Consider the following 14,219-nt stretch of genomic DNA (forward strand, 5'->3'; position numbering starts at 1 on the left):
GAGATTAGTCATCAATTGTAGAGGTGACTTGACATTTACCACATAGTCAAATGCTGTAACCGTCACTGGCTCCTCCATGTCATCCCCCAGGAGTTCCCTCAAAGCATGTCACACCCTGTAAAACTGAAAGCGTGCTAACAGCGGGGGTTCATATCGTCAGTAACGATGTCTTCCCACTTGCGCGCCTTGCCTCCCTCAAATAAGTCTCCCATAGTGTGTATTCGTAGCTGATAAAGAGAGCCGATATCACTCCCTTCTCCCTGCATGGAGCTAACCAATGACACCATTCAATCCCCACCTTCGGGGAGAACAGTAATGTGCACGCTTGAATCTCCATGTAATGCCAAGTGTGTGTGACCGAATTCAGAGAATCAAGAATGCTCGTACGGCGATCACGAAACTGCGTCAAAAGAGCTGGCAAAGGAGTTGGATCCGCAACTATCCGCTCGATACGAACATAAGGGGCGTCTTGAGGACCGTGTATCCAAGAATAGGCATGGGCACTCTGCGCAGCGCGGTAATCAAGCTCCATGTCGGGTGCTTTCAGGCCTCCTGCCGCGTATGGGCTTGTTAAGATGTTCCAGACGACTCTAGGCTGCTTTCCCGTCCTGCAAGATGAACAAACAAGGTTTGCAGCCTATGAAAAAAGTGGGATGATAAGACCATAGGGATATTGCTGAATAAAAAGAGTAATCTCGGAAGTATCACCATTTTCATTAGAGAAATGCGCCCTAGTAGCGATAGCGGAAGAGATCCATTTCTCTGTCGTCTTCCAATTTAGATCTAGCACAGCCATAGTTTTCCCTAAGGATGACCTCAGAGTCCGTGTGTAGGCGTATTCCGAGGTATCTAACCGCATCCATAGTCCACTGTAGTGGATACTCTGGCTCAAACCTCTCCGTGGCGGGCTTCAAAGGGAACATGATAGATTTAGTCCAGTTAACCTGTATACCCGAGAGGGATCCAAAGAGGACCACCTCACGTAGGACCGAAGGGAGGTGCGTAGTAGGGTCCCTGACATAGAGTAGGGTATCGTCCAAGTAGGTAGATACAATTAAGTTGTATGTAGGGAAACGGATGCCACGGTGACTGATACCCTCGCAGAGCACATGCAAGAGGCTCGACTGCTAAAGCATAGAGTACCGGGGAGAGGGGGCATCCCTGTCTCGTCCCTCTACCTATTGCGGTGGGCTCCGAGACCAGAGGTCCTATACGAATGAGCGCTGTCGGCAAAGAATACAGTTCTGCCAGAAGTTGTAAAAACAATTGTCCCACTCCCATCCTGTTCAGAACCTGATGTAGGAACGCCCATTCAACTGAGTCAAATGCCTTCTCCATGTCTAAGAAGACCGCCACAGCCGACACTTCCGGGCGTGTGTGCTGGAACGCAGCGAAGACAGTTCTGATGTAAAAAAGGTTGCGCATTGTAACAAAACCCGACTGCTCAGGGGACACCAAAGACGTGACCAAAGGTTGAAGGCGATTGGAAAGGAGCTTAGCAAAGATTTTTGTGCCAACATTCATGAGGGAGAGCGGGCGGTACGAGGCACAATCACCAGGGTTCTTGCCCGGTTTAAGGATCGCAACGATAATAGCCTCTCTCATGGAAGGCGGCATTGTACCCGAGTTGGCCATGTCGTCAAACAAAGTAAGTGTGGTATCAAGAGATCAGAATAAGACTTATAGAAGCCCACCGTAAGGCCATCACTGCCCGTCGCACTCTCGCTTTTCATTGATGTTAAAGCAAGAACAACCTCATCCCTATCAAATGGGCGAGCAAGGAATTCGCGATGCAGGTTAGAGAACCATGGAAGCTCGATATGGGATAGATAATCAGTGATATGCTCCTATGGAGCAGGGCCTCTTGACACGTACAATTTTGCATAATAATCACGAAAGCGTTCCGCGACTAGCTCATTCGTAAGTGGAACATCTCTGGTTTCCGATCTCAGCACCGGGATAGAGGTACTATCCCTACTACGCTTGGCTAGACGAGCCAGTACAAAACCCGAACGCTCGCCTTCGCAATAGTTCTGGGCTGTGGCATACTTCCCGAGATGCTTGACCTCCGAGTCCGCCTCCTCATTATACTCTCAAAGGACCCTCGCTATATCCTGATTGATAGACTCATCGCCAGTCTACAACCTCAGGGTCTCCAAATCCTTAAGTTTTTTTTTCAATAGTCCGAGTCTGCCCCAATTGATTACAGTACCCCTGCATGCTTGGAGATAGTGACTCCCCCGAGCGTATAGTTTAAACGCCTTCCAGACAGATTGAAATGAATCGACCGACCCTACGTTCGTTTCAAAGAAGATCTCCATTGCTGTCAGCAGTTCCTCCTTAAAGAGGGGATCCAGCAAGGAGTATGGAGGAAAGCGCCAAGCAAATGGCGGGATCCGTCGGGCCGGCATGTTGCAAGTCATCAAGATCGGCGAGTGATCTGAATAGGTGCGTGGCAGGACTGCGCAGGATCGCACACTAGGGAGAAAGCAAGCCGACACAAACCAATAGTCTATCCTCGTATGTATATTATGGGGGGCCGGGTAGTGAGTAAATCCGCCCAGCGTCGGGTGTCTTTGGCGCCAGACGTCTGCTAAGTTCATACTGGTGAGCTGTGTAGTCAGTGTCCGCGCAGAGGCCGAAGGGAGACGCGTCGGACCATCTGATCTGTCCAACCCAGGATGCAGCGTCAAATTGAAGTCCCCACCCCAGCAGATCAGTCTGTCAGCATACATGATCATCCTTGCCGCCAGGTCCGTATAAAAGTCAGGTAAGTCAAAGTTGGGGCCATATGTGTTCACTATGCACATGTCAACGCCTTTGCCATAGCAACTAGTGTTCACGTAGCGTCCAGCGTTGTCTGTGACTAGCGGTGTCCATCTTAAGGAGGACTTCGGGTTAAACCAAGTAAGGACCACCTGGCATGAGTGGTAAATCCTGCGGCGTGAACGTTGCCCCCTATATCTGAGAATGGGACTGTCTAATGGGAGGTGTGTTTCTTGCAGGACAGCGATGTCTACCCTATGTCTGGCTAAATATTGGAGGACTTTCCGCACTTTACGATGGTCGTTCAGCCCCCGTACATTCCAGGTCAGGAAACGTAACGTGTCAGGAGATTCGTCCCCTATAATCATTGTATCTGCCATAGTGAATGTGGAAGGGTCTTCCCTAACATGTCCAGTTTGTGTATAAGGAACACAGCTGACTCAGTCCTGCCTATTTGCACATCACGCTTAGTTGCTATAAACAATATAAGCTGTTCAAAACAATGCATAAAAACAAATCCAATAACTTCCCCTTCCCAACCCCCCACCCACGCCTGCCCTACAACAACTAGGCCGCGTTCATCCTTCCGCCCCACCAGACACCTCCGAGCCCCCCGCACATACCCTTATACAACAAGCACTGGCGTTGCCAATAGGTCTCGCAGTAGGAAAGTTTGAGCTATTGGTTTTCTAAATGACATTTTATTTTTTTGTTTTGTGATTTACAATGCCCATACTTTTAACTTTTCGCATTAGGAAAGTTTGAGCGATTGGTATTGTAAATGACACTTTTTTAATTTGTGTTGGTTTTTAAAATAGCAAAATTAATAGCTTTGTCAGTTACAATGTCAGTAGTTTTAACTTTGGCAAATGTGACACCTATAGCATTTGTAATGCAATGTGTGCTGTATTTACGTGACTTAGATGTATTGATATTACAAATAACAATGGCTTTTATTTTGTAAATAATTAATACTTAAATAAAAGTTATTGTAATTTATAATGGCAATAGCTTAAACATTTGTAAATACATTTTGTGAAGATTATGTTCAGTGTATTTTATTGTGACGAAAATCCAAGAACATTGCATTTGGAGAGTAGAGGTCCTGGGCAATTGCCCACTTCGCCCATGCCTTAAAACGTCTCTGTTATTATGATAAATCACTTCACTTCACTGCCCTGGTAATTCGCCTCCCAATCTAAAACACACAGATTTCTAAATGCAGTCTTCCTTCATGTAACTTAATCGTCGGACGGGGGGACCATTTTTGTTAGCAATTATTGCACCGTTGTATACTAAATAACCCCCACCGTCATTAGAAAGCCGACATGTAAATTAATAAGGGGGTTCTCACCGCTCGCCAACACCATGGAAATACACTTTCTTCTCCTTCCTTTGCATGAGTAGGTTTATGTGCCTCGTCCAGGAAGGAAGGAAACAACCTGCAAAACGTGTGTGAATACCCACACACTGCACTTCATATGCCCACCCATGCCAACCGTAACCCTGAAAGGAGCATGCAGATGACCCACAGTGATACTGCCTGGCTGCTGTACTGAGATATAGATGCGGGTACAAATGTTCGCAGTACCAGAGTCTGCCAATCAGAAGCCTGGCATCTGTGTGTTGAAAATATGTTTTTGTGCACACAAGCTGTTGGTTGTGCGTAAGCCTTGCCAGTCAACCAATATACAACCAAGTGGACAGCAATTGGGGCGGGGGAACAAACCTAACTCAAACAAGTCGAAGCAACTATGCGAGACCTATTGCATTTCCAATGCTTGTTTTATTGTTATTGCTCTGCCTTCCTCTTTCTTTCCCAGGCTCTTCATCTTTACCCGTTTCTTTCCATGGCCTTCTTCCCAGTCTCTGTCGTCCCATCTTTCCCTGTATTTCAAAGACTGTCTCTTTCTCCTGCATTCCTCTAAATCTCAACCTCTGGCTGAGATTTTGCCGTTCTGTAGGTTTAAAATCACGTTAGTGTTGCTCAATTAACGATGTGTGTGACACGGAAGACTCCGTTCGTGTTAGATATTAGCTATAATGACGTCGAATGCAACAAGCCATTTCTCAAGTTTACAGCAACACTCAACAAGGTTCAACTGGAACTTAAAAGCGGCGTAGGGGGTGGCGTTTCAGCGCTGTGATGCTGTGACGAGGGGGCGGGGCGGTGGGGGGTGTGAACATGTACAGCCTCGGGGGAAACAGAGGGGTACGATCTGAGGACAAAACTTAGTTGAGTTTACCCTTTGAGGGAGAGAACAAGTGATATATATACCAACGTGCCTAAAAATGCATTTATTTTTAGTTTTCCCTAGCGCCGACCGGGCCATTTCAAGCGTCTGAGCGATTTACAAGTTTAAAACACGTTCTTGAGCATATCGTCATAAGCATAGTGCTTCATTGTATTAAAAAAACACTCTGGCGAATGTACATTCCAGCAATCCTATACCGTTCAAGTGTGTATTTTACGTTATAAACAATTTATTCGTAGGTTACATCGAATAACTGAATCCGAACGTTCTTAGTTTTTTATATAGAAATGATGGTCAGTGTTTCAGCTCATAGCTGAACCTGAATGAGTGGTCCATGTCCGTGTTATTGTTGAAAAGCTTTTACATGTTACATTTCTTCTTAAAAGCGGCGTAGGGGGTGGCGTTTCAGTGCTCCGACAGGCTGTACTTCCACGTTTGGATGCAGCGCTTAAGAAAGATTCTTATTTTTAAAATTTTATTCAAATACAATAACAGATTAAGGCATACAAGCACATGAGTTATAATGGGCTGAACTCAGTGTGAGGAGGCATGATTTCAAAAGAAAATAAGGAGACGCGACAATCGGAATAGGCAATTTGTAGAAATACAATAACAGATTAAGGCATACAAGCACATGAGTTATAATGGACTGAACTCAGTGTGAGGAGGCATGAATTCAAAAGAAAATAAGGAGACGCGACAATCGTAAATCAAGTTCAATATTTTCATGCAGGATTTTAGGAACACCAAGTAGACTTTTGAGGTAGTATGCACTCTCAGGATGCACAACTGTTTGAAACAAGAGCGGCCGGGAAACTGAAAGTATGGCCGGCCAGCCATGATTAATTAGGGGAGGAGAAGCCGCAGAGCGCACGCTGGGCGGAGCCCTTTGATGTGCTGTGCGGCCGTGAAAAACTGCAATTAGGAGGGAGGGAGGGAGGCTGATGCGCGTGCTTGTTTAGTCACGTGATTCACGTGAACTCACAAAGAAAACCGCACCAAAAAGCCCTTGGTTTGACGAGCATTTTGAGCACTTGAATTCTCGCTCCGCTCAATGCGCATGCGCACATTGATATGTCGCGAGACCTAAAAACAATCAAAAACCAATGCTCCAAACCATTCAACCCATCCCCCCCTCCCCCGGTGGTAATCACATGGGGGCAGATGTAGCCTGCAAATACAATGCGTAAACCACTCAAAAACAGAACCAAGTTCAATGCCCACCTTCATCCCCCCCGTCCCAGAAATCAAAGAAAGAAGGGGTGTCTATACTACACCGTTAGAAGTTGCAAAAAAATCACAATCCTCTTAATAAAAAGTCTCAAACTGCAAAAACACTTGGAAGCAGAGCGCTCCCAGGGCTAGTAAATAGTGTTGTAAATACTGGGCGAGGACACTCAAGTAGAGTCATCAATAAAGAAACGAGGGTCAAGCCTACTAGACATGGGAACAGGATATCACCTTTCACTTTCAGAGTTCAAAAAGCAATTAGTCCGCGTGAATGTAATAAAGGATACCTGTAGAATAATTGTCGTCCCCTCCAGCCTTGGCTACTAGGTAAAAGGGAGGTCTCTCAAACAAGAAGCATGCCTGCAAAGAAAAATAAGAACATTCGCCCCAGCCTTCCCTCCGTTCACAAAAGCCGCCGAACTGTGTGCTTCGGAGGCATCATTAATTATACATAATGCTTCTCTCAGTCCTGTTCCTCCAAGGACCCCCCCTCCAAAGCGACGTCTTAATTCCTTGGCAATCGTTTCTCCTTCTGCCAGTCTTTAAGGGCCTTTTGCAATGCTTTGGGGTCTGTGAAGATCATGGACCTCCCTTCTCTGTTAATGCGCAGCTTTGTTGGATATAGCATTGCGTTATCAGCACCCAGTTCACGTAATTGGCGCTTCATAGGAGCAAACTGCTTTCTGGCCTCCTGCACCCTGGCCGTAAAGTCAGGAAATATGGACAGCACCGAGCCCTCATGCTGTAACGGCTGCTTTTCTCTGGCAAGTTTCAGTGCCACGTCGCGGTCTCGGTAATTTAACAGCATGGCAATGATGGGGCGGGGGGGGGGAGAGCCCCCGGCTTAGGTCGTGGGCCCAACGAACAGTGCGCCCTCTCCACTACAAACATGGATGAAAACGCAGTGTCCCCAAGCAATTTCTTCAGCAGCCCTTTGATGAATAGCTCCCTGTTGCCGGTCTGGGTAGTTTCGGGAAGGCCCGTGATACGCAGGTTGCATCGACGTGAACGGGCCTCCAAATCCTCCGTTTTATCCAGGAGGGATTGCACAGCTCTGCCAATTTGCTTGTTCTCAGAGTCAAGTGAGGTCTGAGCTTCCTCTACCTCAGTGAGCCGGCGCTCTGACATATCGATCCTCTCTGCGTGTTTGTCAAGCCGTTCAGCCATACGATCCATGCGGTATGTAAGTGCGTCTATTTTCGTGCCCAGGGTAGTCAACCCTCCCTGTAGGTTTTTTCCATGGAGAGGAGTATCCCACACAAGTCCTGCTGCTGTGTCTCGTCTGCGGCGTCCCGATCCGCCGCTCCACCCGCGTCCTCCATAGTCTTAGGACCTCTGGGGCCAAAGGAGAGCTTGGATTGCGTTCCATCGGAGCGTCCCATAGTAATAGTCAGTGCGCGCCCCCCTCCACAGGACCAAGGCCTCAAGCACAGGGCACCTCAAAGTAGACCGCTACTTCTGAGTCCCACTGCAAATTCACCCTCGATAGGGCACACCACCAGGCACAGCATCGGTGCACGAAGAGGACAATACTCCCAAGTGTGGGAAGGAAGAGTAAGGAAGCTCCTGAGACAAGTATGCGACAAGGAGAAGCAGGCGGCTCCACTACTTTGAGGCGTCCAGAAAGGGCCTGGAAATACAGTAGAGTGTATGAGTAGGCGGTGTGCCAGACAACCAGTGTAGGGGCCCTCAGCAGTGAACTGGCAAAGGACAGGGTTTGTCGCCGCCTATATATGCTCCAAAAAGTGTGGCGTCGGCCTGGATATTGAAGTGGTGGCAACTGTGGTCAAATCAAGCAGGCAGACCCCTTGCGTTCTCAGGCACAGCCAGCAGAAGCCAGCCGCCGCTCGCTCCTCGTCTAGGTCCCACAATTACTCATAGCAATGTAGTGGGGGTTAAATATGGCGGTTATTGCCCCCTGCGGATCCACGGTCCAGACAGCCCGCTACGGGGGGAAGAGGAACCCCAATTCAAATGGCCGCAATCGCCAAGGCGCCCCCAAGCAGGCAGCGACCCCACACGGTATACTGTGGTCCAGAGGAGACCCCTGACCGGACCGGGATGGCAGTCTATGGGCAGGCCCCCTCTCAATGTTCCTAATAGTGGTGGGGTCAGGCCGTGCGGCGAGGGGGGGGGGGGGGGGAGACCCGATGATCGGGGTCCCTGCGGCAGCCGTTCTGTGCCCCCCCTTCATTCCGATCACCCCCGCTCACCTCACTTCAAAGGAGCCGCAGCCTCCGACTGCAGCACGGTGTCATCAGGGGCCGTGGCAGCAGAGATCTCATTCAGCGTCGCGGAGTTCGCGAAACTCTAGGCCGCAGCTTAACAGGCCCACCGCTCGCTCTGCTCCGCGCCTTCTGATCGGGGCTCCGCAGGCAGCAAACTCGAGCCAAATCGGCAGAAATCAGGTCCACAGGAATAGCACACGCTCCAGTGCCGCAGTCTACCAAAATAGTGGTGCAACTTCACAGGATAAATGCAGGATCAGCTACTGGGACGGAGGAGCTCCGGACTCAGGCAGCCATCTCGGATGCCGGCTAGCTCCGCCCCCCACATGCAAGGCATACTTACATGAGAAAAGATTCACTCCCACAAAATGCATACATAATGATATCATTTGATAATACATAGAACCATTAACCCCTGATTGTTGAACTGAAAAAGTGCTATCAGTGACGTAGAAATCACTACAGTATCACATTTAAAATGTTTTCCTATCTCGTTTATTTAGAATACTAAAGACACTGACATAACACTTGTAGAAATTATCATCTCTTTGCAGCATAACCTCTACCTGCTGTACTAATATAGCAGAAAAACATGTAGCCAGATAGTCCACAGATCTGTCAACTTAAGGAATCAGAATACTGTCCCTTTATAAATCCAATAGTCTTCCCTATCCCATCATGCTTGCTACTGGCAATTTCTGGAGCCCAGTAGTTCTTTTTTCCAGCTTGTGCTGAGAGAATCACAAAACATTTCAGGGGGTTTCTAAGCCCTGTTTTCCTTACCTAAGAAAATGTGTTATTTCTGCTTTTGTAAGGTCACTGGATGATCTTGAAACTTTCTTGAGAAAATTTATTTATTTATTTATTTAATGGTTTTATAAAGCGCGTAGTAACTCGATGAGCATCCCAGCGCTGAGCTGTTTCTCCTGAGGCTTCCGGCCATCTGACTGAAGTTATGTTTGGGGGAAAAGGAGGGTCTTTAAGGATTTCCTGAACCGAAGATGGTTTGATTCTGTCCTCAGACTTCGTGGTAAACAGTTCCAGTGTTTGGCCGTATGGACCGAAAAACGGCGGCCACCGGTTTTGGCTTTTTTAACTCTGGGAACTGAAATAAGATTTTCTCCATTGGACCGGAGGTCTCTTTTCACTTTGTAGGGGATTAAGATTTCTTTGAGAAGGGGGGGGCCGTTATTGTTGAGGGTCTTATGGGCCAGGCAGAGGGCCTTAAAGATGACTCTTTCTCTGATTGGCAGCCAGTGCAGAGACCTGAGAGCTGGCTTGGCGGAGGATCTTGAAGGTGTGCCCGTGAGAAGGCGGGCGGCAGCGTTTTGGACTTTCTGCAGCGCATTAAGGGTGGCTTCAGGAGCTCCCAGGTAGATGGCGTTACAGTAGTCTAATCTCGCTAGGATTAGGCCCTGTATAAGGAGCTTCCTTGCGGTGGTTGGGAGCAGAGGGAAGATCTTCCTGCAGGCCCGGAGGAGACCAAAGCATGTCCCTGCTGTTTTATTTGCCTGGGTTTTGAAGGTCGTGTCCTTGTCAATCCACACACCTAGGCTTTTAACCTCGTCCTTAGGTGCGGGAGGGTCGCCCAGGCAGCTGGGCCAGAGATGAGGTGGAAGGGCGGGGCCCGTGTGACCTAACAGTAGTATCTCGGTCTTTGATCCGTTCAGTTTTAACGATGAAAGATTCATCCATCGATGGACTTCCGAGAGACAGCTGTGAAGGTCAGAAGGGGCATGATGGGGATGGGTGAGGATGACAACCAACTGGGTGTCGTCGGCGTAGTTAATTAAGGACACGCCGAACGGGGTGATCCTCTTCTCCAATGGAAAAGAAATGCCTATTGTCACAGGCCCAAGTAAGCCTATTTAACCACACAGCACCTTTGTACATCCTCAGTTGGGTACCATTTTCAGTCAAAACCAGTTCAAATCAGGTTGAATCACCCACAGATTCCTCTGCACCTTATGGAATCCGTCCTCTAGCTATCTTATGGCTCTGCAAACCACCATAGAGCAGCAACCGAGGGTTCTTTAGAGCAGCCCCTGGATGCGAGGCTTCCACATACTGCAGAATTGTTTCATGTTTGAACCATGTCAAATGATTCTTCAAACTGTTTTTCGCCTTTGATCTCCACTCACAGTGAATTGCAGCTGTGGAACTCACGCTTATCTTTGACTGTAAACCTGCTGTAACCGTGATCATTGATATTGTGGCCGATTTCCATTGTAGCAGAATATTCGGCTAGCCAATTGCATGTTGAAAAGATCTGAAGAAAATCTTGTTACTTTAAAAGTTAGCATCTAGCCTACCTTAATGTTTTTTAATTGATGTTCTCATATGCTTGAAGGCACAGTGCCAGTTGTTGGGTTCCTTTCAGACCACTTGCGTCTGTCAATCCTTTTGCTTCCGCATGTTGAGTTTGGCAGTACCATTGGGACTTAATAAGCTGAGTTTTAATATGTTGCTTCTACAGGCGTCTGTGATTACAGAGCTCGTCATATGCTTTCTGATTCACTTTAATGTATTTGAAGATGTAAAATATTTAGCACTTTCCAGAATTTGATTGAGACACGTTAAACTTTACACGTCTTGCATGTCTGCACACTTTTCTCATCCTCGCATCATTTGTCGTTCTTTCAGGGATGTCTTTGAAATAAACTTCATGGATGCCAAGCCTACCAGTGGATATTACGACTTTTCACTGAGCGTAGAGGGTGACAACAGATACATTGCAAGCCAAGTGGAGGTAGGTGGGATTGTCGGAGTGATGCTTATTTGGAAAGTGTCTTCAGATATAAAAAGTAACTGCTTGTACAAATCTAGAGGTTCGGTTGTATTCTAGGAAATCCTCTTAATTAGTGAATTCTAGGTCCATATCTAGTACCAATCCCTGATGTCACTCTGACACAATCATATTTTGTTCTTTTTTTTTTATAGTGCTTCATGCCTTCTCCTGCTACATTTTTCGAGATTTGCTCGCTCATAGGTCATCCAGCACTCCTCTTGTCTGAAGGATTCTTACCATTTAAGGGCTAATGTCAGCGACTTGAAAGCCTTTTAAAATCCTTAAAATCTGAACAATTTGTTCATTAAAGAGAAATTGGGAGCAACTCATATGTGGGAGCTTGTCACTGCATACACGACTATACATATAGGTTCAGATCATAATGCTACACTCTACTATTGGTGTCCTCTTTTGTCTGTGCGTTCCTTTTAGGGAGAAAAGTAGCTTTTCCATTTACGTAACATATAAACTGCCTCAAAGTATGAGTTTCTTTCATGGGCTCTTGATTTTTTAAGCGTTGAATATTTAAACCTAAGCCCATGACGTGAGAATCTTGAAAAAGTGCTAAATGTAACATTGTCTCTTTATTATATTTTAATAAAAACACATAAATACGTGTCCAATAGTGCATTATAAAATTCGAAATAGTTTAAGGCACATATAGCAGAATTGCTGACCAATCCATTTTCATCTTTACTCCATTGGAAACAGGAAAACACGAACAGGATCTTTTTCCATGGGCAACACCTGTTGGGAAAATATGTGCTGCCCTTTTTAGCCACCCAATGAGCTCCAAAGCACCCGAATGAAACAAAGTGAAAGTTTTTCCCACAGCGGTAGTTTTATGGCAAATTACTGAGGAAACGTGCGATCTAAACTAACGACCCAAACTAACGACCTTCAATACATTTCAGTGGCACTGTGAGAGGAGGCAAGTTTGCTAATTAATGAAGGGAAAATTCCATTCTTGCAAGAACTGTTACAAGTATATAATTAGGTCATTTTCAAAGCTTTACTGTCTGGATGCAAATGAACAATTACTTCGGTCTGTTCAGGACGTTCCTCCAATCCCTTTAGGTTTAATTCGCAGCACTTGTGCAATCAACCTTTCTTCAAAGGGGCTATTAGACTGCCTCATGTTAGTTATCTACGAGTTTGTATCCAGTAGACAGAAAACTTTCTTAATTTAGTAATATTCAAGTCAAGAATAACCTTATTTCGGTTCAAAAAACCATAAAAGTTTCACAGTATAATTGTTTTTTTACAATTCATAAAATTTCGTAATATTCTTACTGCTCATCTCGCCCATTATCAATGACATCCAATTATTTTTTCTTTATTATTTGGCTTTATAGCCTTTGAGTCTTTAGTCTGTATACTGCAGAAAACCGATGCAATTGACATTAAGCTCTGGACTGTAAGGTTAACTCAGTCTATTCTCATATTCAATTCAATTCAATTGATTTATATAGCGCGCTACATACCCAGAGGGTCTAAAGGCGCTTGAAGAAGGATGGGGAGTTACATGTTGAAAATCCAGGTTTTAAGTTGCTTTCTGAATGCTAGGTGGTTTTGAGTGAGGCGAAGGTGAATGGGAAGTGAGTTCCAGGTTTTAGCCGCCAGGTAGGAGAAGGATCTTCCTCCCATGGTGGTTTTGTTGATGCGAGGTACAGCAGCAAGGGCTTGGTTGGAAGAGCGTAGCTGGCGGGAGGGGGTGTAGAAGGAAAGTCGTGTGTTGAGGCATTCGGGTCCAAGTTCGTAGAGTGCTTTGTGTGCGTGGGTTAGGAGGCGGAATGTTATCCTCTTATTGACTGGGAGCCAGTGGAGGTTTTTCAGGTGACCGGAAATGTGGTCTTTACGCGGGATGTCTAGTATGAGTCTGGCTGATGCGTTCTGGATGCGTTGGAGTTTTTTCTGAAGTTTTGCGGTGGTACCGGCGTATAGGGTGTTTCCGTAGTCCAGGCGGCTTGTAACCAGTGCGTGGGTGACTGTTTTCCTAGTTTCGGTGGGGATCCAGCTAAATGTTTTTTTGAGCATGCGAAGAATATTGAAGCAAGATGATGATGATACAGCGTTGACTTATCTGGTCATCGAGAGTGAGGAGTCCAGGATGACGCCCAGGTTCCGTGCGTGGTCCGTCGGGATGGGTGCTTTCCCAAGGGCCTCTGGCCACCAAGAGTCGTCCCAGGCGGAGGGGGAGGTACCTAAGATAAGGACTTCTGTTTTGTCTGAATTCAGTTTCAGACGGCTGTGCTTCATCCACTCGGCTACTTCTTTCATTCCTTCATGTAGGTTGGTTTTGGCGGTGTTAGGGTCTTTGGTGAGTGAGAGGATCAGTTGAGTGTCGTCAGCGTAGGAGATGATGTTGAGGTTGTGTTGGCGTGCGATGGCCGCGAGGGGGCTCATGTATACATTGAAGAGGGTGGGGCTGAGTGAAGATCCTTGTGGCACGCCGCAAATGACTTCAGTGGCCTCTGATTTGAATGGTGGGAGGGGGACTCTCTGAGTTCTACCGGCAAGGAACGAGGTGATCCATTCCAGTGCTTTTCCTTGGATTCCGATGTTTCTGAGGCGTTGTAACAGGGTGCTATGACAGACTGTGTCGAAGGCTGCGGAGAGGTCGAGGAGGATGAGGGCGACTGTGTCTCCATTGTCCAGTAAAGTTCGAATGTCGTCTGTTGCTGCGATGAGTGCGGTCTCAGTGCTGTGTTTGGCTCGGAAGCCGGACTGTGAGGAGTCGAGGGATTTGTTGGTTTCGAGGAAGGCGGCGAGCTGGTTGTTGACAGCTTTCTCGATGACTTTGGCCGGGAATGGAAGGAGCGAGATGGGGCGGTAGTTTTTGAGTTCGGTGGGGTCAGCAGTGGGTTTTTTCAGAAGGGCGCCGAGTTCGGCGTGTTTCCAGCTTTCCGGGAAGGTGGCGGAGTTGAGGGAGCAGTTGATGACGTCTCGGAG

At 47.0% G+C, this 14,219-nt stretch overlaps 1 protein-coding gene across 2 annotated transcripts in view; it reads left to right on the forward strand.

Annotated features, from left to right (window-relative positions):
- The window catches only part of RPN2 (ribophorin II), a 205,515-nt gene that overhangs the window by 122,871 nt on the left and 68,425 nt on the right, over nt 1-14,219 (forward strand). For both annotated transcript variants that reach the window (XM_086932229.1, XM_086932228.1), the window contains exon 9: nt 11,123-11,228. In XM_086932229.1, the coding sequence (XP_086788355.1) occupies nt 11,123-11,228 (106 nt within the window). The remainder of the gene's footprint in view (nt 1-11,122; nt 11,229-14,219) is intronic.

The sequence above is a fragment of the Lissotriton vulgaris genome, chromosome 7, assembly GCF_964263255.1.
Source record: "Lissotriton vulgaris chromosome 7, aLisVul1.2, whole genome shotgun sequence".
In the NCBI taxonomy this organism is placed as follows: Eukaryota; Metazoa; Chordata; class Amphibia; order Caudata; family Salamandridae; genus Lissotriton; species Lissotriton vulgaris.